At 35.4% G+C, this 23,763-nt stretch overlaps 1 protein-coding gene across 1 annotated transcript in view; it reads right to left on the bottom strand.

The window, feature by feature from the left end:
* The window catches only part of LOC126748293 (DNA-directed RNA polymerase I subunit RPA1), a 42,692-nt gene that overhangs the window by 14,240 nt on the left and 4,689 nt on the right, over positions 1–23,763 (bottom strand). Inside the window, exons 3-14 of the mRNA XM_050457423.1 lie at positions 21,842–22,086; positions 21,611–21,788; positions 21,405–21,549; positions 21,175–21,344; positions 20,931–21,119; positions 20,767–20,880; positions 20,520–20,711; positions 20,380–20,469; positions 8,390–8,499; positions 8,093–8,338; positions 7,526–7,705; positions 7,258–7,471 (exon numbers count right to left, since the gene is read on the bottom strand). Coding sequence (XP_050313380.1) covers positions 7,258–7,471; positions 7,526–7,705; positions 8,093–8,338; positions 8,390–8,499; positions 20,380–20,469; positions 20,520–20,711; positions 20,767–20,880; positions 20,931–21,119; positions 21,175–21,344; positions 21,405–21,549; positions 21,611–21,788; positions 21,842–22,086 — 2,073 coding nt within the window. The remainder of the gene's footprint in view (positions 1–7,257; positions 7,472–7,525; positions 7,706–8,092; positions 8,339–8,389; positions 8,500–20,379; positions 20,470–20,519; positions 20,712–20,766; positions 20,881–20,930; positions 21,120–21,174; positions 21,345–21,404; positions 21,550–21,610; positions 21,789–21,841; positions 22,087–23,763) is intronic.

Here is a 23,763-nt window from a genome sequence, read left to right as displayed (position 1 = left end):
ACCTATTTTTGCAAAGAATTTCAGAATGAATAAATTACTTATGTTACTTAAAAACACAAACTTATTATTAAGGAAAAATAAACTTTTGCAATAATTAAAATATAATAATTATTCAATGTGGTTAATTATGGAACTTTTTTGTAAGTTCCTGATTAAAGACCCAGCGACCCTATATTTATTAAAAGTCAAGATTTAAAACGACTAGTACTTCAAACGAGAAAGCACACAGATCACCTAAAGTCACTTTAAATTAAAACAATAAATAATAAATAAGATTTCTGTAATTTTATAAATATATATTTTGATTTTATACAAATCAGGGTGATTTAAAAATGTAATCTCTGGAAATCCCCTAGATATTGCAAAATCTATTAAGTAACATCTTAGCAATATTTCTATGATAGATGTATTTGAATCCTGTTAGTAATATCTTATATACAAGGTGTTTCCTAACTACGGTACGAAACTATACAGGGTGAATCGTTAGGTCGTTTTATGAAAAAAAGTTCCTATGAACGTATGTCGGGAGTTGCTTGGTTTCTGAGATACAGGGCGATGAAGGTTCAAAAAAATAACGGTATTTTAAAAATACTATAACTATCCTTAAACCGATTTAGTTGAAATTTGGTGCAGTTATTTGTAGTTATAAGACGCTTATTTAGCTGTAACTAGATTGAAATTATTAGGTCCAGTGGCGTATCAGTGGGCACCACATGCTTATTGTTGAGAAAAAAACAAGGCCAATAATTGTTTTGCAGCTTTTTATATTTTTGTATTTAACCAACTGAAAATACAACTTTTTCGTATCTTATATTATCTTCATATCTGGATTTGTTTTCTAAAAAAAAAAATTTAAGTATCTTTAACTCTAAAAAATTATCCATGGACGACAACATGAAATAAAAACCAATTAATTCGATAAACAATTTCGACCTTAAAGTAAATGAGCAAAATGCCCACCTTCTGATAAAATACACGACTGTAAACGATTTGTCATTGAGTGTCTCACACGCTTAAAAATACCTAGAGTATCCCTTATCATATTGCAATTGACAATTATCCGATTCCTCAAGTCATTCACATCTAGAAAAGGAGTTTTATAAACAAGAGCCTTCAGATGGCCCCATAAATAGTAATCCAGGGGATTCATATCAGGTCGCAGTGATTTGGCCTGGCCGGCCAATTTTGAGGTCCTGCACGTCCAATCCAGCAATTAGGGCAGATGACGTCGAGATGCTGACGAGCAAGAACACTGAAATGAGCCCCGTCGTGCATAAACCACATGTTGACTCTTACTTTTTTTTTTATGATAACAACAAGCACAAGAGGAAAGTCCTATGTCACTCTTGGAGTGGTGCTTGCGCGAAGATATTTGTGAGCATTTATCTTGAATCGCTGCAGGTTGTATGCGTCGGGAAATATGTGAGGTGGAAGCCCGTTCCACAAAGAAGATGTTCTCCAGATGAATGAGTCCCGATACAGCGACGTCCTTGGGGTAGGCAGGTGGACTCGATGTTGATGAGCCGCAACTGCTAGACGCGTCCTTCTTGCCGGCACAGCCCTGGGTGGGTTCAGGCCTGCCAGCTCAGAGGAGCACTTACCGTGATAATAACGGTAGAATAAACAGAGATCAGCCACCTTTCTCCTGTGCCAGACTATCCAGACTATTTGTCAGTTCTGCTTTGTCGATAAGACGAATAGCTCTCTTCTGTATACAATCCATCAGCTTTAAACTATGCTTGGGTGCAGAGCTCCAGACATGCGAGCAATACTCGAGGGAAAGGCGTATTTGAGCCTTATAGAGAGTCAGCAGCTGTTCTGGTGTATACAGTTTTTTCGTTTTGAAAAGCACTCCGAGTTTTTTGGAAGCTGCCCTGGCGATCTCGGCAACATGGTCATGCCAGGACACTGTTGGTGACTTCGACTCCTAGAAGATGTAAAGATGATTTCATTGGCAATGTTTTCCCTGCCATAACCAGCTCCGGACCACCAAGGTTAGTCTTCATCGTAAATACTGCAGCCTGCGTTTTTTTAGCGTTAAAATTGACCAGATTGTTATCGCCCCACTCCAAGATTGCTCTAATATCGTTGTTGGTTGACAGTGGCGTATCCAGGATTCATTCCTGGGGGGGGCAACATGGTTTATCACCATTTAATATACAATATACTTATATATGTATGTATGTGTATGTTAGTTAATTTTTTTGGCCTATCATCGGAGATATGGTATTTATTCATCAGGAAGGGAGAAATAATTACCATGTTTTTGAAATGCTTTTATTAATTTAAAAGCTACAAAAATAAAGAAAAATAAAAGATACTAATATAATATATGGATAGTAAAACAGGCACAAGGCAAACAAAAAATTATTCTAAAGTAACAAAAACAAATTGACTCCTAAAAAAACTAAACAAGATCAAAACTCAATTAGGTATCTATATAAAACACCAAAAAAGCCAAATAAAACTAAATAACAATATCAAGTTTCCTCGATTTAAGCTGCATTTCGTTAAGTACTTCCTCGGCACTAACTGAAATTTCTGGATATACATACAGAAGAGTAAAACCATTTAATCTGTCTTCACTTATTGTATTTCGTAAATAAGTCTTTAACAATTTAAGTGTAGAAAATTTTCTTTCAGGGGTTGCTGTGCTTACAGGTAAAGTACAAAAAATCTTTAACAGTATAAATATATTGGAATATATCCTGATCACACATTACTAGGGCATCGAGAGCGGAGCTCGGATATTTTTCTGGTGCACAGGCTTCAAATTTTCTATACCAAAGTTTGAGTTCAGCAGAAACCATAGTAAATGAACAATTTTCTAAATCATTTTTATAAAAATTTACCAAATACTTAAGACTTTGAAGTTGATTATCAAGTTTCTTATTTACTGATGGAATCTCAGACAGTTAAATGATTGTAATATATCTTTATGTTTAACAAATCTCTCTTCTAATTGTAATAAGACACAATCTAAAAACGGAATAAATATTGATATTCTGAAATATTCTTCAGTTGTGTTAGTTTCAAAATTTGCCCTATTTTTTTGTCTGCTAGTTATGCGTGGTTTTGTTATTTCTAAACCAAATAATTTGTTTATATTTTTTTTGCCTCTGCAAAAATAGTTGCAAAACTATTATCTGCTTTATGACGTAAATCTTTAAGCTCTTTTAAGCAATCTTCAGCCAGTAATATTGCTTTGCCTAAATCAATATTAACTGATTGCAGCAACTTTGATAACGGAGTGGTAAATGCAAAAACATGTTCAATTACATAAAGAGTAATGGGGAATTCTAATGTACTTAAGGTGTTTAGTAACAACTTGCTACAAGTAGACTTTTCTTTGTCTGGCCACTCAGCTATTTTTTCTAAAGCCAATACCACAGAATTTAAAAGCTCTCTCAATACGCTTACTGAATCTTGTCTTTGAACCCATCTAGTAGCACAAAGTTGTTTTAATCTGTCTCGTCTTGATCTCTCATTATCCGGCATTTCATTTACTTTTTTAGTTAAAATATTTTGACGTTTGGGAGTATTAAAAAAATTGTAAGCATTTTCAATAACACCCATGCAATTTCGTACAGCCTGGACAGAACATGCATCGGATATAGCAAGGTTAAGGGAGTGTGAGACGCAATGAACATATAAAGCTGTAGGATATTCCTTTCTTATAATAGCCTGTACCCCAGAAAACTGACCACTCATTGCCGCTGCCCCATCGTAACCCTGGCCTTTAAGATTATTTAAATCTAAACCCATTTGTCAAATTTTCGATAATTGTTTTTGCTAAATTATGCCCAGTCGTTGAAGTTACCGGAATAAATTGAAGAAAGGACTCTTTAATAGATAAATTATCGCATACGTACCAAACGCAAAGAACAAACTGCTCTATTTTGGCAATATCAGTTGTCTCATCAGCCAAGATTGCATAATGTTTTGCAGATTTTACTTCTGCTATTATTTTTCGTAAAATATTTGTGTTACATGCATTTATTATTTCGTTTTGTATTGTACTACTTAAATATGTTGCCTTATTAGCAGAACTCAATATATGTTTTTTATGTTTTTTCTCCCTAGCTTTTCTGGGGGGGGGCAATTGCCCCCTTTGCCCCCCCCTGGATACGCCACTGTTGGTTGAAGCTACTTGTTGCTGCCTAAGATTCTGAGAAGTTGCGGCTGTCGTTCAATAATGAGTTTTGTATACCGATTGAGGAGGGCTTCGTTAGTAGTGCCTCATGCCACACTCTGTCAAATGCCTTGGAAATGTCAAGAGCGACTGAGCGGGACTCGCCGTGCTTCTCCATGGCCTCCGTCCACAAGTGTGTGACGTAAGCCAGAAGATCGCCGGTGGATCTAAGCTTTCGGAAGCCGTATTGATGATAGCTGATTAGTCCAGATGATTCCAGATATCTTAACAGTTGCTGGTTGACTGCTTTCTCCATAATCTTCGATATTACTGGAACTAGTGCAATCGGGCGGTAATTGGACGGCATCGTCTTCTTTCTCTTTTTGGGTACAGCTTGCACTTGAGCAGTTTTCCAGCTTGTTGGAAATGAGCCCTGCTTATACGATGCCGTGAACAGTCTACATAAGGGAGGAGTCAATTCGTCTGCACAACGTTTAAGTACTAGGGCTAAAATTCCATCGGGTCCAGAAGCTTTGTTGGTGTCTAAGCTTTTAAGAATTTTATTTATAATTCGTTGGGGAAACGAAATTTCTCCCATCGATGAATTCACTCTTGGCAAATATGGCGGTGTTTTGCCTTGCGAGTGCAGAGTAGAATTGGACGCGAAGAGTTTACCCAGTAAGTTGGCTTTTTCCCTTGCTGTTACCGCGATAGAACCATCATCTGCTGTTAGGGGTGGCAAGGCTGGACAAATTCTTGACTAACGGCTTTCGACCGACCAGAAAGATCTTGTTCCATTTGGGCAGTTTAGTAGTTTGTTTTTGATCCTGTTGTTGTGACTCTCTTTGCATTCATCAATAATTCGCTTGCAGCTATTTCTGGAGGTTAAAAAGTTCCTCCAATTTTCGGTGGAAGGATGTTGATGCCATTTCCGGTATGCTGCGTTTTTAGTCTTTACTGCCTTTTTGCATTTCAGGTTGAACCATTACTTGTTGTTTGATCTGCATTTAGTAGAAAAAGGGATATAAGCTTCCATTCCTGCCAAGATCGTCTCTGTAATTTGGTTTGCACATTCTGAGATGTTATTGGTTCTAAAGCAGACTTCTTTCCAAGGGAATGAGCGATAAAATTCCCGAAGATGGTTCCACTCTGCCGATTTATAGTGCCATACCTTCCGCGGCATCGGAGGATCCTGCGTTTTAACATCCAACTGGCAAGAGATTGTTATCAATTTGTGGTCGGATGTTCCTAGGGGGGCCTGTACTGATACAGTGTACGAGTCAGGGTCTGAAGCCAAGACCAGAACTAGGAGACTCGCGAACTCGCCGTCTCGGTCGGGGATTCTGGTAGGTTCCTCCACAAGCTGCGTAAGCCCGCATATGGTGGCAAATAGCTCAGCTTCTCGTCCTTCATCGTCGTTCTTGTTGCAGAAGCGCAGCCAGTTGATATTGTGAACGTTAAAATCACCCATGACGATGATTTCTGCGCATGGGTAGTCAATTTGCAGTTGGTTAATGCAATCAACCAGGTTCAAAAAGAGCCGCCTATATTGGGTGTCGCTTGGTGGTCTGTAGATACAACAGATAAATTTCGTGGCTCCACTGACTATTATTTTGAACCACATAACGTCGAAGTCCGCAGGTTCAAGCGTTTCCTCCCGCTGGCAACTCAAATCGCTCTTGACAAATACTGCCAATCCAAAGTTTAGTCGAAATCGGGTGTGTAGATCGTATCCAGGATAAATGAGGTGAACATTTGTTGTTGAAGGTTTCACCTTTGTTTCTGCCAATGCCAGAATGTGAGGCTTATTTGATTGCAGGTGTTGGTGTACTGCATTAATATTGGTGTTTAGGCCTCTGATGTTGCTTTTTTGGCAAATTGATTTTTAGGCTTTTAAATCCGCCTGATGAACCCCCCCGAGCGTCTCCGGGCGAAGGCTGGCTTCGCCCGGAGATCCGAATAGGAGGCTAGTTTACCTCCGGAAAGGTTTGGTCGTGAGGGCGCCATCATGCATTAATTTTACTACTCCATTTCCCCTTTGAAAACCGGACACATCGACATGGCGGCGAAACGTGAGTTCCATGGAACCACTTCACGCCGCCTAAGTCCTATGTGGTGGTATTGAACCGGGCGATGCAAGTAGACAACATCTACCGCCGAAGAGGTTGCCCTTTTAGTCGCCTTTTACGACAGGCAGAGCATACCGGAGGGCTATTCTACCCCGGCCCTCCCCGGGGAAAAGGCTTGGCCTTTTTTTCTAAGGTATATGCAATATAACACCTCAAGTTGTAGTAATATCCTTTCATCTCTATCCTCAAATCTCTCTCCATTTCCTTTAATGGTTTTATTATATACTCTGCATATTCCAAACATGATTGTTTATCATTACAGGATGACGTTTTACTTAATGAATCATTATATAATAAAATTTGATGGATCTTTCAGTGGTAGTAGTTTAAGGCAGCAATTGTATGAATATTGTAACATAGAATCAGAGGTTTTAGAGGCAGGGATAGTATTTAATTCTATGTGAAGTATATATTTTTTATCTACAATTAAGCTTCTTATTTTTTTAAATGTAGTCTTTTTGAATTTGATATTTATTATTTGAAGATTTATGGCTGCCTTATAAACCCAATTCTGGACTATAGAATAATATCGATCTCCTTACTAGAAATGTGATAAAGATCAGTTAGAAAGGATTAAAAAAAAGTTTATTGAGGTCCATTGCATATAAATAAAAGATACCTTTGAGAGAACTGATTATGCTTGCTCCATTTATAACTCTCAAAGAAAGATCTTTATTGCTTGACGTTACGTTTATATATAAATTTATATATGGCGATATATCACCTCCAAATCTATTAGACAAAATCTACTTCAAGAATTTCCAGCTTATACTACAAAGGAGGGAAATGCTTGAATTTATGGGGATAGTGTTAAAACTAATTTAGAGTTACTTGACACTACTCAAAAAGTTACTATAGGTAAACCCACCGATTCCAGGTGGCTATTTAAAAAGATAATAAACTCATTTACCGATAAGTACAGTTTATATTTGCAATAACTAGCTAAGTGCCTATAAGAGTCAGTAAAAATTCTTATAGTTATTTCGTAACTCTCACCTGTCTAAATTTCGGGTCTACAGCACACCTTTCTTCAACCATTTCGGCCATTTCTTCAACGCTCGCGCTATCGACAGGAATTTCCAAGGCATTGGCAATGGCCTGTTTGCCGATCTGCCTGGACTCTTGGATAATTTTCTTTCTGCTCTTGTCGGCCTTTCGTACCGTCAAAATATCGTGTACGCCCAAAGTGAAACCTTCTTGTTGCAAAAATCTGTAAATGCATTTATTCGAAAATGAATCGGAAGTAAATTTCTATAATTCTTACCTGGTAAAAAGCTTTGCAAACGAACTAAGCAACGTAATTGCGTATCTTCCACCATAAAGCTCGTAAACGCAATGCACCAGACCGTACGGGGTGGCCCCGTAATGGGTTTTATCCAAGATTCCGCATAAAAGTTCGCCTTCCCGTATAATAACTTCGGCTTCGGTCATGGTATTTTGGTTTCTGAAAATCATGTGATTAACAAGCAAAAATACATCAACTCTTCAAGAGACCAAAGGTTCAAAAAAAAAAAGTTTCCATCTCGGGGAATGAATTTTATCAACTATATGAATTTCGCTCCAAACCGGACAACCATCATCAGAGTTTACAGAGTTTACAAAAGGAACATCAGAGTTTACAAAACTTCAACCACTAATAAAAATAAAGCTTAAAAATCACATTTTTATTTTTTTAATTTTTACACTGATTTTAATTAGTGGTTATTGTTTCTTAAACTTTTTAGGCATAATATTGGTTCAGTTTAGAGATTTTCACTCAGTTTTTTCACATATTAAAATAACTAACTAAATTAATTCCTTGAGAATGACACTTTCAATTATTTGAACATACTTAAAAGGGGTCCCGCCAGCTTTCCAAGGCCTCTCCTTATTTTTCTGCCATGCCCTCGCGGATATCTTGGAGGAAGCCGTTAAGTTAATCAGTTGTTTACCTTTCGGGATGATGTTTATAAGCACCGTGGATAAGATTTGTTTACCCGACCATAAAGGTTGGGGTTTTAATATTGACGGAGGCAGTAGCGTGATCTCATCGGTTTTGTTCGAGAGTGCTTGAAACACTAGTTGATGATAGTCCATTCTAGAAAATATTTGATTACGGCTCTGGGATAATGTAAAAATTCAATAATACCTTCCGAAAAATCTCCCTCTTAACGATAATCTTACTCCAGCAATCATGTGATCTTGAATTAAGCCACTTAGAGGAGTACCGTCTTTGGGTACCAGGTACTGTTGCGCCACCTAAATTAAAAATTCGATAATGAGCATTCTTTAGGTTTTAGTATGTCAATGTGTAATGTGGCATTAAGCAAAATATGTAAAGTACATTTTTTGTTTATGTATGATTATTATTTCTAAGTCACTATACCTGAAAACATACGTTACAAACAATAAAAAATATCACAAAGCATATCCTTCGAAGAGTATGAAAGAAAGAAAGAAAGAAAGAAAATGTTCTATAATACGTAAGAATAATCTTGTGTACAAGCATCCTACAAGCTTAAAAACAAAACAAAAATACAATTTCAAAAATTGACAAAACAATGAATAAAATTAAACACGAGAAGACAAAACTTTTTGAACATACTTGAATTAAAGATAACTAAATAAAACAATCAATTACTAAATAAACGTAAACTTGTTGACAAAACTAGAAAAGAAAAAAGGAAAAAAAATCTTTCTAACATATCCAAGGTTAAAACCTATCATTAAAAAAGTCATCCAGGTTATAATATGCCTTAGCCAATAAAAGCGTCTTTAATTCCCTTTTAAATTTCTTAACATCCGATATATGTCTAACACATAGAGGAGCCATGATTGTAAATTTTTTTACTTGTGTAAATTAATGAGTTTTTGGTAAGGGAAGACGTCATTTACACGACGAGTCAAATGGCCAGTGTCAGAGGGTAGTTTGGGAATTTTGTGAATAAGAGCAGCTGTTTCTAAGATAAAGAGTGAAAAAAGAGTTAGGATTTTTTTCAGAAATGAAGAGGGGTTTGCAAGAATCTCTTAACTTAGCAGAACACAGGTATCTAACTGCTTTTTTTTGAATAACAAAGACAATGTTAAGTAGCCCCTTATTGGTTAAACCCCAAAAAGGCAAGCCATACCGAATATGAGATTCAATAAGTGAAAAGTACACTGAACGTGCAACCACCCCTCCCAGCTCTTGTTTTGCCATTCTTACTGCAAAACATCCAGAAGATAATTTCCCAGCTAAATGTGAAATATGATCTTCAAACCGAAGGCGACCATCAATGGTAATTCCTAGGAACTTGCAGCACTCTTTATTCTGCAAGAGGGAATTTTCGTCAAACATCAGACCCTGAACATCGCACTTAAACCCCATAATAGACGTCTTTCTTACATTAAACACGAGCCTGTTGGAAGCACACCACCCTGATAAAATCTGAAGGTTTTTAAGGATACAAGTCTTAATATAATCAGAATTTTTATGGCTCCATAGTATGGTGGTATCATCAGCAAACTGAACCACCTTGGCCTGCAGTTTCAATGAACTCAAGTCATCCACATACAGTAAAAATAACAGTGGTCCCAACACTGAACCCTGGGGAACGCCGCATTTTAGGGATCTAAAAGCAGACAAACGCCCAGACACTGTAAACTTCTAAGTACGATTTGATAGATAGGACTCAAGCCATCGCAACGCTACGCCCCTAAAACCATATTTATCGAGCTTAGATAACAGTATTCCATGATCCACACAGTCAAATGCTTTGGATAGATCAAAAAACACTGCCGCCGATGACTCTCCAGAATTCAAGGACACGTAGACGCTCTCCAAAAAGCTAAAAACAGCATCATGAGTCCCTTTACCGGCTTGAAATCCAAACTGATTTGCACAAAATGCCATTATAATGTATGCTAAATCTCATTTAAGGATAATTTCTGATACTAAGCTGTTTATTAAAAAAGATTGGGCCGTAATAAAAACCTGAAATTTTAGACCTTTTGAGACTAACAAAACTGTGTACTGCAAAATGTCTTCAATTATTAATAGACAGGGTATCACATAAATAATGGTAAATAATTTAACAGCAGATGCCTTAAAAGAAATGAGGCCAAGTTCATTTTTCCTAGTCCAAAAGTCAAATACAACCAAGATGTAGGGTTACAAACTGTAATTACTTTGAATTTTGCCAATAAATTTGGCATTTATTCTTCTTCTTATATCTTCTTATTCTCTCTCCGTAATTTTTTAGGCTTGGCATAATTTAATTTTTTTGTTAAAATATGCATTATGCAGAGCTTTGTTTAAAAAAAGTATTCAAAAATCTCACTACGATTAACCATTTTCGAGATATTTACTTTAAAGTTTCTAATGCACTAAAAAAAATTACATTCATTAAGTATCTAAATTGCTTTATACCACTCCGAATGAATAGTAAAATATCAAAGATAATTAAAAAAAAACAAATAGTTGTTTATCAATAAATAAATGTTGATCACGATCACTATTTATATATTATATAGACATGATCTACCTTTGTCTCAAAACATTTTAAAACTCTTTTACTGAAAAATCGCCAAATCACATAATTCGTACATAAATCAACATGATTTTGCTCAAAGTAACTAGACAGTTTTCTCCAATAACTCAAGTTTGTTTTATAGTGATAGTAGTTTAGTCCTTTTTGTTAATGGCAAGTATTTTATATGTAATGTTTTACATTTTAATATGTGTATTATTATATCAAATATAGAGTTAAGTTTAACTACGTATTTTATATTTTATCCGATCTGACTTAAGTGAATACTTTCTCTCCTGACATCAATAAATTAATTGAATTGAATTATCAGAATATACGTTTGAACATGATTGTCAAAGAAAAAGCCAAGTAATTACTTTGTACTTGAGACTCCTTATACAGGGTGCGGCATAACTGTCTCCCTATTTTTAACCTTCCCTCGTCATGCCGTGCGGCGTCGCAGAATAGTGGGGGTACCGCCACTAAAGCGGCCCACACACCTTGATCTATGCTGCGATGCAGACATCGACTCTTATGTTTCATGAAACTTGCATCAGTTGCATAAGCGTCCACTCAAATCGAAACCTGATCGTTGCGATGCCTGAATTGTCTCGATGTTCTTGAAACACAAAGACAGTTGGGTGAAGTTATTTTTAAAAACTAGAGTATTATTATTTGCTTGTCGAATAAAATGAGGCACGTTCTGCCAACACCAGTTTTATTAGCAGTAGTTGGGGCACTCTTTATACTCTATAAAAGAAAAAGGAAATCAAAGAGAAAATGGTCTAAAAAATGGTTCATCGAAAGAAAGCGTTATTCAAATGAGAAGTTATTGAAGGAGCTAAAAGTACATGAGCCAGCGGACTATACGAACTTCCTCCGTATGAACAAAAAATGTTTTGAATATATATTGAACAAAATTCGCCACCGAATTAAAAAAGTGAATACGATAATGAGGGAGTCCGTTACTACAGAAGAAAGACTGGCTGTAACGCTGAGATATTTAGCTACTGGTAATAGTTATGAAGATTTAAAGTTTTCTACTGCGATTTCTCCTCAACTATTGGGCAAAATTATTCCTGAAACGTCTATATACGAGGAATTATCAAAGGAAGAATACTTAAAGGTAAATAAACACAATAAATTATATCTATTTAATTATTTATTATAGACATATTAAAGCACAACTTAAAACTATTGCTTATTAAAATGCAAGAATTCATTAATTTGAAACTATGTTCGGTTCAGTTATATCATGAAGTTGAAATGAAATAGTATAATTTATTGTTTCAAGATTAGTATATTTAGGTGTAATAACTGTATTTAAAGAATTATTATTTAAGATTGACTATTATTATTGGCTTGATTTTGGTATGTATTAAATCCCAGACTTCGTTTAATAGAAACCGTCGTATGTTCAATGAGCTTATTTAATTTGGCATAATAAATAACATCACTCATTAATTTTTCTGCAAAAATAAGTTGATTAGGGGAAAGGGACCTAAGATCAAATGCCATTTTTTGCCCATAGCATCATATTTATCATCAACATGTGTAGGAAGATTATGATTGTTAGATAAATTATTGTAATTTGCCAAAGTCTTAGTTGCGATATTGAGAAATTCCTTTTCTTGGGGAATCTTCTTTTTTTTTGTAGTTAGACACGTCAAGGGAGTGCTGCTCATACGTGAAATACTTGTAGACTGAATGCTTAATAGGTCTGTGTCTGATGAATCATTGAATTCTGTTAACTCTGCATTTTCTTTAGTGTCCTGAAATTAATTATAACTCGTTGATTTTGTTTTAGTTTCCAAAGAGCGAAGAGGAATGGAAATAGCAATCGAATTTAAGGAAAGATGGAACATTGATACTTGCTGTGGTGCGCTAGACGGTAAACACATTAATATAATGAAGCCTCATAACAGTGGTTCATACTATTATAATTATAAAGGCAAGTTTAGCATCGTATTGTTAGCAGTTGTTAGTGCAAATTGCGAATTCATAATGGTTCACACCGGTATTCATGGTCGGATTTCCGATGGAGGGGTTTTGCAAGAAACTACATTTTATGAAAAACTGATAAATGACAAATTACATCTGCCGCGTCCTGAAACTCCCAGTGGAACACAATTTAGCTTGCCTTATACTTTTGTAGGAGAAGAAGCTTTTCCGCTACTTGAAAACCTAATGAAGCCGTATTCTCAAAAAAACCTAACAAAGGAAGAAAGGATATTTAATTATAGATTAAGTCGAGCACGGAGAATCGTAGAAAATGCTTTTGGTATAATGGCTAGCCGGTTTCGTATATTCCATACAGATATTGCTATTGACATTGAAAAGGTTGATGCTTTAGTTTTAGCATGTTGTGCTCTTCATAACTTCCTTAGACGTAACTCATCTACAACTTATTCGCCAAGATTTTCATATGACCAAGAAGATACTGAAACTGGAGAAGTAATACCTGGAGAATGGCGACAAGATAAAAATCCTTTAACACCACTAAAACGTACTCCGAGAGCAGCAACTGAGCGAGCAAAAAAAATAAGAGATGAATACAAAATGTACTTCAATACTAACGGCACTGTAGCTTTCCAGGAAAAAGAGTGTGGTTTGACTCGAATTTATTATAACGAAGAACAATAAAGTGTTTTATAAATAAGTTAAAATAAATATAAAATAAAGGACTATATAAGTTAAAATAGATAAGTTACAATAATTGAAAATCATATCTTTCATTTAGGTGAAGATACATATATAGGAATTCTCATTGAATAGGAATTGACATTCCATTTAAAAAAAGTATACTTTTTGTCGTACCTTGTATATACAGAATTACCTTGTATATGCAGAATTACCAAAAATTTAATTACGGATTTCCCCTGTGCACATAAATATTTTTTTTCAATAGGAAATAAAAATGTTACAAGGGTGGTACTTTTTACGAAGTCACTCGGTACACGATGATTTAAAAAATAAATATCCACATGTTTAACATACCTCGTTCTGTGTTTTCTCGGTGCCACTCTCGTCCTCTTCATCTATAATTGACTTGCCTTTTCGAGGCATTTCAGAATCTGTTATGAAACTCAATATATCATAATACCATAAGGATGGGACATAAACTTCATCAGTGCCACTCCCAGATCTAAGAGAGTTTATTACTTTTTTTAATTCTCATCGAAAACTGCATCGCATGGTATGAATTTTGTTTAACTACAGTCCTTATTTGCATTTGGAAATCTCTCCTTGCATTTTTTTACAAGTTCTTCATATGCTTGGTTTCTTATGTTTCTATCTGAATACTCTTTAGCCTTTGTATTCCAAAGACGCGTATGCAGATGATAATGTTGATAAACTCGTCCCAAAATTTACAATCACTTTCCATCATGGAATTTAACACACACAATCAAATAAACAACAAACGAAACTCAATGACGCGAGAAAATAAATAAATATCTTCTCTCTCTTCGCATCGACGCAATTCTATAGTATATATTCTATCAGCATCACCGACTCGGCGTCGTGGCTCGCCGACCAAAATGGGATTCCAGACTCTGCATCGCTGCAAGCCGCAACTGATGCCAAATACGTTATTCAGTAAAACACACATTGCAACTTGCATCATGGAACATAAGAGTCGATACCTGCATCGCAGCATACATCAAGGTGTGTGGGCCGCATAAGAGCCGTATGGGAAACAGTTTTGTTTAAACATGTTTTAGTCTGAAGCATCATGTGGACCAACGCACAGCGCGCATTCGCCATGGAAGTGTACCTCCGCGAAAATCGGTCAGTTATTTCTGCGCAACGAGCGTTCCGGATAAGGTTCCAAATTCCGCGAAATGAAGGAGTCCCGGACCGAAAATCAATTCAAACACCCGAAAACATCGAGACTGTGAGACGCTCATTTTTACGGTCACCTAGACGTTCTGCACGGAGACACGCAGCTGCCCTTCGTTTATCTGACCGCACTGTGCGAAGAATTCTTCACAAGGATCTTCGTTTTCATCCATACAAGATGGTTCTGGCACAGGAATTATCAGAACGTGATTGGAACAATCGACGTGCTGCATGTGAAATTATGCTTCAAAATTTACCTTAGGGCGCAGTTTTTTTTAGTGACGAGGCACATTTTTACTTGTCTGGCTAGGTAAACAAGCAAAACTTTCGGTATTGGGCCGCTGTTAATCCGAGAGAGATACACGAGAAGCCTTTACATAGTGAGAAAGTGACAGTTTGGTGCGCCGTGTCTAAATTGGGGATAATCGGCCCTTACTTCTTTGAAGAAGAAAATCACGCTGTTACTGTCAATTCGGAACGCTATATAGCGATGATTCACAATTTTTTCGCCCCAGCCTTTGCAGGACTCAATGTGCAAGATGCCTGGTTTCAGCAAGATGGGGCAACAGCTCACACATCTCGAGCTTCAATGCAAGTATTGAGAGAAATGTTCCCCGGACGTTTGCTCTCCCTGAGAGGCGATATTTCTTGGCCTGCACGCTCGCCCGACCTAACGCCCTGCGACCTCTTTCTGTGGGGTTACCTAAAAGCTGAAGTCTTCAAACATCGTCCAACGACTATTAGACAACTAAAGGATGCAATCCGCCTGGAAAGTCGCAGAATACCCCAAGAAATACTTGCAATAGTTATGCGAAACTTCAGAAGTCGCTTCTGAAGGCAGGGGGGTGGGGGGCAGCTGCCTCCCCCTGTAGCTAACGCTAGAGGTCTAACGTTAACCTCTAGAGGCCTAGAGGTTAACGCTAAACCAGTCATCCGGCTAATTGAAACTTTACTTTTGAAAACGTATATTTCGTAACTTATCACTTATTAATTTCTAATTTCACTTAATAATTAGGCTATTAGGTAACTTCAATCTAAGATAAGGCTTTACTATACCTATACATATTTACATTTCGGGGGCTCGAAGCGCTCGCAAGTGAAAAGCGAATTGAAACGATTATGCTCACTTTGAGCCAAGAACCTACGGATACTACGGAAAACGTACGACTTTGCCAAAGACGCCCAGTATCTGAAAAGAAAATTCAATCATACCTGGTTGGAGATGTACTCAAAATGATTAGCATACTCCCGCCAACAAAAAAGAGCCTTCTGTAAATTCTGTACACTATTTCCACCCAATCTGAGCTCCGTTAGAGGTGTTTTAGGTTCGTTCATTATAAGGCCGTTTTGTAAGTTCAAAGATGTTTATGAATACTGCAGAAAACACGCAGATTTTCATAAGACGGCATTGGAAGCAGCTAAATCTTTTCTTGATAATGTGCCAGTAGATGTGCAAATTAACAACTACTCTCACGAAAGTCTTGAAAAAAACAGGAAAATTATAAGATCGATTATTTCCTGCATTGCGTTTTGCGGATCCCACGACCTAGCATTAAGGGGGGCAAGCTATGGTGATGGAATTCTGGAAGGGCTGTATAAGATGCGAATTAACGCAGGAGACACTATTTTAAAAAACCATCTTGAGCATGGAAAGATAAATGCAAGTTCGGTTCGCAATCGATCGGTTGACATCCAGAATGAGATTATCAGTATTTGTGGAGATGTTATTAAGCAGCATTTTAGCAGACGAAACAGCGGATATCTCTGGAAAGGAACAGCTCTCAGTTGGCATAAGATATTTTGATGAGGAAACCAGCAACATTGAAGAAGTATTCCTCGGATTTGCTGAGCTTACAGCCTTGGACGCTAAATCGATTGCCACGGCAATAAACGAATTCCTGACAGAGGATCTCGATCCAGATAAATGCGTTGGTTTGGGATTCGATGGTTGTTCCACGATGTCTGGAAAAGAAGGTGGCGTTCAGGCTATTTTGCGTAAAAAATACAAGAAAGCACTATTTTTTCATTGCTCGTCACATAAACCTAACCTGGTAATCAATGATCTGAATGCTCTGCCGGAGATCCGAAATACAGTTGGGGCCATCAAAGATATAATTACACTTTTTCGTGAATCGGTTCTAAGAAAAAAATTAATACCCAATATTCCCAAGCTGTGCGAAACAAGGTGGAGCGAGAAATACAAGAGCATCAGAGTTTTTAAAGAGAACTTTTGTGATATAATGGAGGCACTAGAAACCCTGTCTCGAGATGGCAATATTGCGACAAGGAAACATGCATATCAGCTTCCAAAGTTTCGTTCGAAGAAAATAGACCATCATTTACTTTGTCAAAACTACATCCTGCGCAAATGAAAAACATTTCTTTGGAAGAACTTGAAGAGGCTTGCGAGGAATTTAAAAATTTTTACGGTGTTACAAATATCCAAAAAGAGCTTTGGAAAAAAATATGGGAGGAAAAACCAGAATCGGCCAAAATGAGTGTTGTAGACATCCTTAAGGAAACTGATGATTTCTTTCCTGAAATTAAGAAGGCTTTACAGATCCTTGTTGCATTACCTTGTACGACTTGTACAGTTGAAAGGTCATTTAGTAGCCTTAGGAGAATCAACACCTGATTGAAGAGCACTATGTCTAAACTCGACTCAATGGCCTCGCTATGAAGAGTGTACACAGGCAACACATTTTTAAAAACTTGAACGATTTTGTTAACAAAGTGACTAACGAATTCGCAAAGAACCCTAGAAGATTATGTTTCAATTGATTTTCATGTAAATATTTTGTTCGGTTTTTATTTTTTTTTTATTAAAATTTTTGTTTTTTGTCTTTAGTTCTTTCATGCTGCCCCTCCCTAGCTTACCGGCTGGCGACGCCCTTGTTAATCAACAATTTTTAACATTAGTAACACACACAGAAAACATACAGTTTTAGCATAAAATTAGAATCTACGCCAGCGCCATTACTTTTAAATTCCATTCAAGCACTGAATTCAGAAATATTGCCTAAGTTAAATGAAAATATTAAATTATATAAAATATTATATTTTCACTGCAATCTGAGAACTTTAACTGGGTCAAAGAAAGTGTTTTTTTTTCTTTTTAGATGTGGGACACTTTCTTTTATAAATTATTTCTCTCATGTAGGTATGTACAAGTAGTGTATAAAATTATACAAAATCAACAAATATATCATTTTAAATTTTAACACAATGCACTTTCTTGAACTTCCTTGTAACTCTCAGAACACATTACCATAAAGTACAAAATATGTATTAATTCACGTTAAAAAGTATCACAAGTTCGCAACATAAATTAGTATATGTAGGGTAGTTGATTAGTATGACACTTGAATCAGTAAAAAATCTACTGGGAACTGCTAAAGACATGAAATGTGTAATAAAGTAAAGCATGTAAAAGTTTTTTGCATTAATGTAAATAGCAATAGGATATGTCACCTAACATTGTAGACCAACACCTAGATTCTACATTGTAATAAAGTATGCAAGGTGTAGTAAGTGTAATTGTGAGATATCTAGAGGCGGAATTGGTAAGAGCGCTACTACAACATCAATGATTAACCACCTAAAAAAAAAACATAAAGACGATTATAAGGAGTTCCAAGAAAAATCTGCGATCAAAAAGTTAAAACAGACAACAATTGCTGATTCTCTACAGTCACGTACTAAATGGGAAATTGACGATCACCGTGCAAAACCTATTCATTATGCAATAGGTGAAATGATTGCTTTAGATAATTTACCTTATTCTATTGTAACTAATTTGGGTTTTCAAAGATTAATGTTCAAAGTTGCGCCCCAATATACCTTACCCAGCAGAAAATATTTTACTGAAACTATTGTTCCTAACATTTATGACCGCTTAGTGACAGTAATAAAAAACAGTTTATTAAATGTAGACTCTTTATCGTTAACATCTGATCTATGGACTTGCTCTCACACAAATGAGAGTTTTATTAGTTTCACGGGCCATTGGTTTGATTCTGACTTAAAGTATAATCATGTGGTGTTGAACTGTAAACATTTTCCTGGAAGTCATACTGGTGAGTCAATAAAAAATGTATTCTTTGATATGTTAAATATGTGGAATATAAACATTTCCAAAGTTCATTTGATGGTACGAGATAATGGTGCTAATATTGTAAAGGGCTGTAACGATGCTGGAATCCCTAGTGTGTCATGTTTTATTCATACCCTTCAATTAGTGATTACCCAAACTATATACACTCAAAGATCTGTTTTGGATTTAATAGCAACTTGCAAAAAAATGGTGGGACATTTTAACCATTCATCTGCCGCATGTACAAAATTAAAAGAAATTCAAACAGAGTTAAATATACCATGTAATAAGTGAATTCAAGATGTCCCAACTAGGTGGAATTCCACCTTTTTAATGATCAAAAGAATATATAAGCAAAAGACAGCTTTAACTGTCTATGCAGCCGATCATAATGTGGATAATTTATTATCAAACCAGTGGGTGTTATTAGAACGATTAATAAATCTTCTACAACCATTCGAAGAGATTAGAACTGAATTAGAACTGTTGTTACGTTGAAAAAATACTTGATGAAAGACCAGGCTGAATTTTTTGGGGTTGGAACAATGAAGCAAATCGTTTTTGATCAAATTTCAAAGAGATTCGATGTTTTATTTAAAAATAAATTCTTTTTAATTTCAACTATATTAGACTCTAGGTTTAAGTTTAAGTTAATTTTTTTTTTAAGTAAGCATTTTTTCAAAGTGATAATCTTGAAAATTATAAACAGTATATAATAGATGAGTATGAGCATTATTTTTCAGTACAAGGATAATCAACTAACTATGACGATGAAGGATTTTCATTATCAAGAATTCAACAAACAGTATATTTAGAAAATAATTTATCTGATAAAACTAGTGAAGAAGTAGGATCATCCCAAAGTAAATTATGGCAATGTTTTGACAAAATTGCAGCTAGTTCTGCAACCAAAACACCCAATAAAAATAATAAAAATAGCATTAAAGATGAATTTGAAATGTACCTGTCTTTACCTTTAATTAATAGAACCGAGAATCCAACTACTTGGTGGAAAGACCGAAAAACAGTTTTTCCTAAATTACTTCAGATAGTTTTAAAATTTCTTACAGCCCCTGCTTCTAGTGTATATAGTGAAAGGTCCTTTTCGGAAGCAGGTAATATTTATCATGAAACTAGAAGCAGACTACTTCCAAAAAATGCGGAAAAGTTGCTGTTCATCCACCATAATTTACCTCTTGTAAATTTCCAGTACTGAAAAATAATGCTCTTTTTCATGTTTTCAGTTCGTTTTTGTTTTTTTTTTGGACTATGTTTTTAAGCTTTTATCGAAATAACATTTCCTATATTTGGGTTTTTAATGTGATGTTATTGTTAATAAATGTTTAAAAGTCATGTTTATAATGACATATTTTTTTTTTTTATTTTTCCCTCTTGCTTAACAAATTTAATGTTCGCTCAATAGCTTTCAATTGTATCATATAATAACAATATCAAATAATAACAATTCGGCCGAATCATTGCAAAATTTAAACAGATCCGGTATTCAGCCGAATCGAAAAAATTACGCTTCGGCGCATCCCTAGTATTAATCCAAATAAAATATATTATTATTAAAGGTAATATCTTCGATATTTCAATAAAATCATAACAAAACATAAACACCAATAAATGTAATCCAAAGCAAAAATTCATCTTATTATTTAAATTTTGTTTAAATTTTCAATTAAATATTCTCACCTCGGCAATATTATATCCCTCACTCCTGGCAACTTCGTCTTGAGGAAAATGAGCGTTCATTTCGTCACCATCAAAATCTGCATTGTATGCCTGTAAACCTAATAGTAAAACTCCAGTTTTCATAATTCAAAAAGTCTTACTTTGCAATTAGCATAATGCAACCTTAATGTTTTCTCCCCCTTCAAAATCCTTGCTCTATGTGCCATTATGGAAGGCTTATGCAATGTAGGCTGTCTGTTCAACAGTAAAATATCACCGTTTTGAAGGTGCCTATGCACGATTTTCACTCCTTGGAAACCTCCTCTACGTTGATTATGAGGTGTTAATAAAATCTACAAATAAAACAGTAATTAATATTCAAATTCTATAAACCTTGTTTATTATTGCCTTTAATAAGCTTTCTTGCTGTGTCTTGTTTTCTGGATTGATTCTTTTAATGGAACCGTCTTCCATCTCCACTAAAACCGCTCCTGGATGAACTTCTGGACCATTTTTAATAAGCTAAAGTTTCAAATTAGATCGCTAATAGTCAGGGATTTTACGCAAATTACCTGTCTGAGTTGCTCAACGTTCCATGGGGTAACCGGAACAGGAAATGTGAGCTTTTTGGCAAAAACTTCCGGGATTCCCACTTCACCTACATCCAGATTAGGGTCTGGAGTAATAACTGACCTAGCGGCGAAATTTACACGTTTTCCCATCATGTGTTGTCGAATTATCCCTTCTTTCTTCTCAATGATCTGTAAAAAAAAAGGAATAATAACAAACTAATAAGCACATAACTATATCATTTACTTGTTTTAATCCAATCCCCTCTCTATTCATTCCAGGATCTTTTGATAACAATCCATTAACATCGCTTTGCAAATCTTCCCAACAGTTATTCAGCTTTTCGATTGGAGTTTTTCCTTTGGCAGCATCATAAAACTCTTTAGCCTCTTTCGAGACTAAAACACTTGTATCACCTACAAAAAAAATTAAATGCCAATTAAAAATAAAAATTATTCAAAATCATAAATTATTACCTTTTTTCTGGACAACTCTTATAAGATGGTTCATGACCAAGGCGTTAGTCAATATATTTTTATAGACAGTAGTTTGAGGGTTTTCTAGTACTCGGCCATTCAAATAGTTAACAGGACGTACGTTCGGTGGAGGAACTGGGATAACCTGAAATAATTTTAATTTTCTCTGATGTGTGAAAAGTGAAATATTCAGATTTTTTCCATACTTGAAAGAAAAAGGCATCTGTTGGATATTCGGAGGCAATATCATCTAAAACTGGAGCAATTATCCTAATAAGGTCCTCCTCATTGGTCCAAATTTCCCTCAAATAATTCTTTGCCTCCGATGGGTTAATATATTTTGATTCCATGGCCTGTATCTTATTTTTTTGATTGGTAATGGACCTATGTGAAAAAATAACTTAATAAATTCCATTATAGTTTTATATTGCTCTTACTTGTCGAGCCTTCTGGTGACCATCAAAATCCTATTAGCCAAAACCTGTATCTTGTCCATACTTGCTTTACAGAAAAGACACCCTTTACCCATTTTCACCTCTTCCAAAATAAGCTTAATAACCGACATTTGAATGACATCTTCACCATTTTGCTCTTTTAATGCTTGAATTTTTTTTCTTGTTACTTCCGTAATCTGGAGCCTATGGCAGCTTAAGCAGGAGTATCTTAGTATTGTACCAATTACCTAAAATTTGACGTATTTAGACGTTAACATTGCCTATTAAGAATTTTATTGTCACTTTTTATAAACGAAACTTGAAATTTTGCTATATTAGCTATATTAGCCTATAAACTAGGTTAGTATGTAAATAATATATAAGCGATTGTTGCAATTACAGTCTGCAATGAAATAAGTTTTTATATAGTAGATTACAACTTGCCCACTTGAAAAATCATAATAAATTTAATGACAAAAGGTTTAATAGTTTACACCGAGATGTTAAAAATACTAATCATGTCAAGAACATTGGCCATTACAAAATTAAGACTATTTTAGTAATATCATTGATAATATACTCGCCGGCACAAAATTCCGCCACCCTGAAATATTGGCCAAGTTTGATGTTTTATCAATTTTTTATTTTTTATCAGATTCTCACGATTTTGCCATCAGTTTTTAGATACATTTGTTGTGATTTTTTAAAATCAATTTATAAAGTAGCATTTTTCGATTAGGCTATATTATACAGGATTAAAACAAACTGTTGTTTTTTCTCGTAATTTCAAAAGACCCTGTAGGAAAATTAAGGTGGATAATTCTGTTTTCATACTGTTCATTGTAATCTTTGATGTATTCTACACATTTCGATTTTTGATTCATTCCATTATCTCATTTCTGCTGCAAATTTTTTATTAAAACTCTGATTTGAAGCTTATTTTTAGATAATTAATGTAAAGTTTTCGGTTAAAAATTATCGACGTTGGCTAAGGACGCAATTAATGTGACATAAAGTTTGACAGTGTCACTATTATAATTTGTTGTGTGTCAATATGGTATTAACTCCAGCAGACGTGGGTAGAATTGTTGCGTTAATAGAAGATGGCCGTAGCAAAAGTTATGTCGCCCGTACTCTGAGATTTCCGCGGTCTACAGTTCGAGATGCCTGGAATAGGTATTTACAGACGGGAATTTTTACTAGACGACAAGGCTCTGGCAGAAGGAGAATGACCACTGCAGCTGATGATCACTTTGTCACCATTAGTTCTTCAAGAGATCGAAGATCTACTGCTGTGTGTCTAAAAAATGACTTGGGAATAGCCCGCATCTAGAATCCGAATTGCATGTAGCCCGGATCTCAACCCAATAGAACATCTTTGGGATCAACTTAAAAGGGCCGTTCGTCGTCGTCCTGTACAACCACAAACCTTCCAAGACTTACGACTAGCGCTGATCGAAGAATATGAGGCTATTCCTCAAGAAAGAATAAGGAACCTTATTCATTCGATGCCGCGAAGACTGCAAGCTGTTATTGCTGCGAGAGGAAGAAGTACACGCTACTAAAATTGTTTTTTTTTATTAACTTTATGATATACCTAGTGTTTGTTTCTCCTAATAAAAATACGCTTCAAATCAGCGTTTTAATAAAAAATTTGCAACATCAAACTTGGCCAATATTTCAGGGTGGCGGAATTTTGTGCCGGTGAGTGTATATTACATGTAATAATATTTCATAGTTGTTAATTTTATAGTTGTATAAAAGCTTTTAATAAAAATATATTACTCCGTATTAACTAAAAATTAAGCAATTTCGACTTTAGTTATAAGACAAGTATCTCTCTACGAGCTTGAATTAAATGAAAATTAAAAATAATTTTCTGAACATTTTATATCTACATCAAATGTAACACAGAATATTGCAAC

The sequence above is a fragment of the Anthonomus grandis genome, chromosome 2, assembly GCF_022605725.1.
Source record: "Anthonomus grandis grandis chromosome 2, icAntGran1.3, whole genome shotgun sequence".
NCBI lineage: Eukaryota > Metazoa > Arthropoda > Insecta > Coleoptera > Curculionidae > Anthonomus > Anthonomus grandis.
Note: the sequence above shows the minus strand (reverse complement) of the source record. Positions and strands in the feature narration are given on the sequence as shown.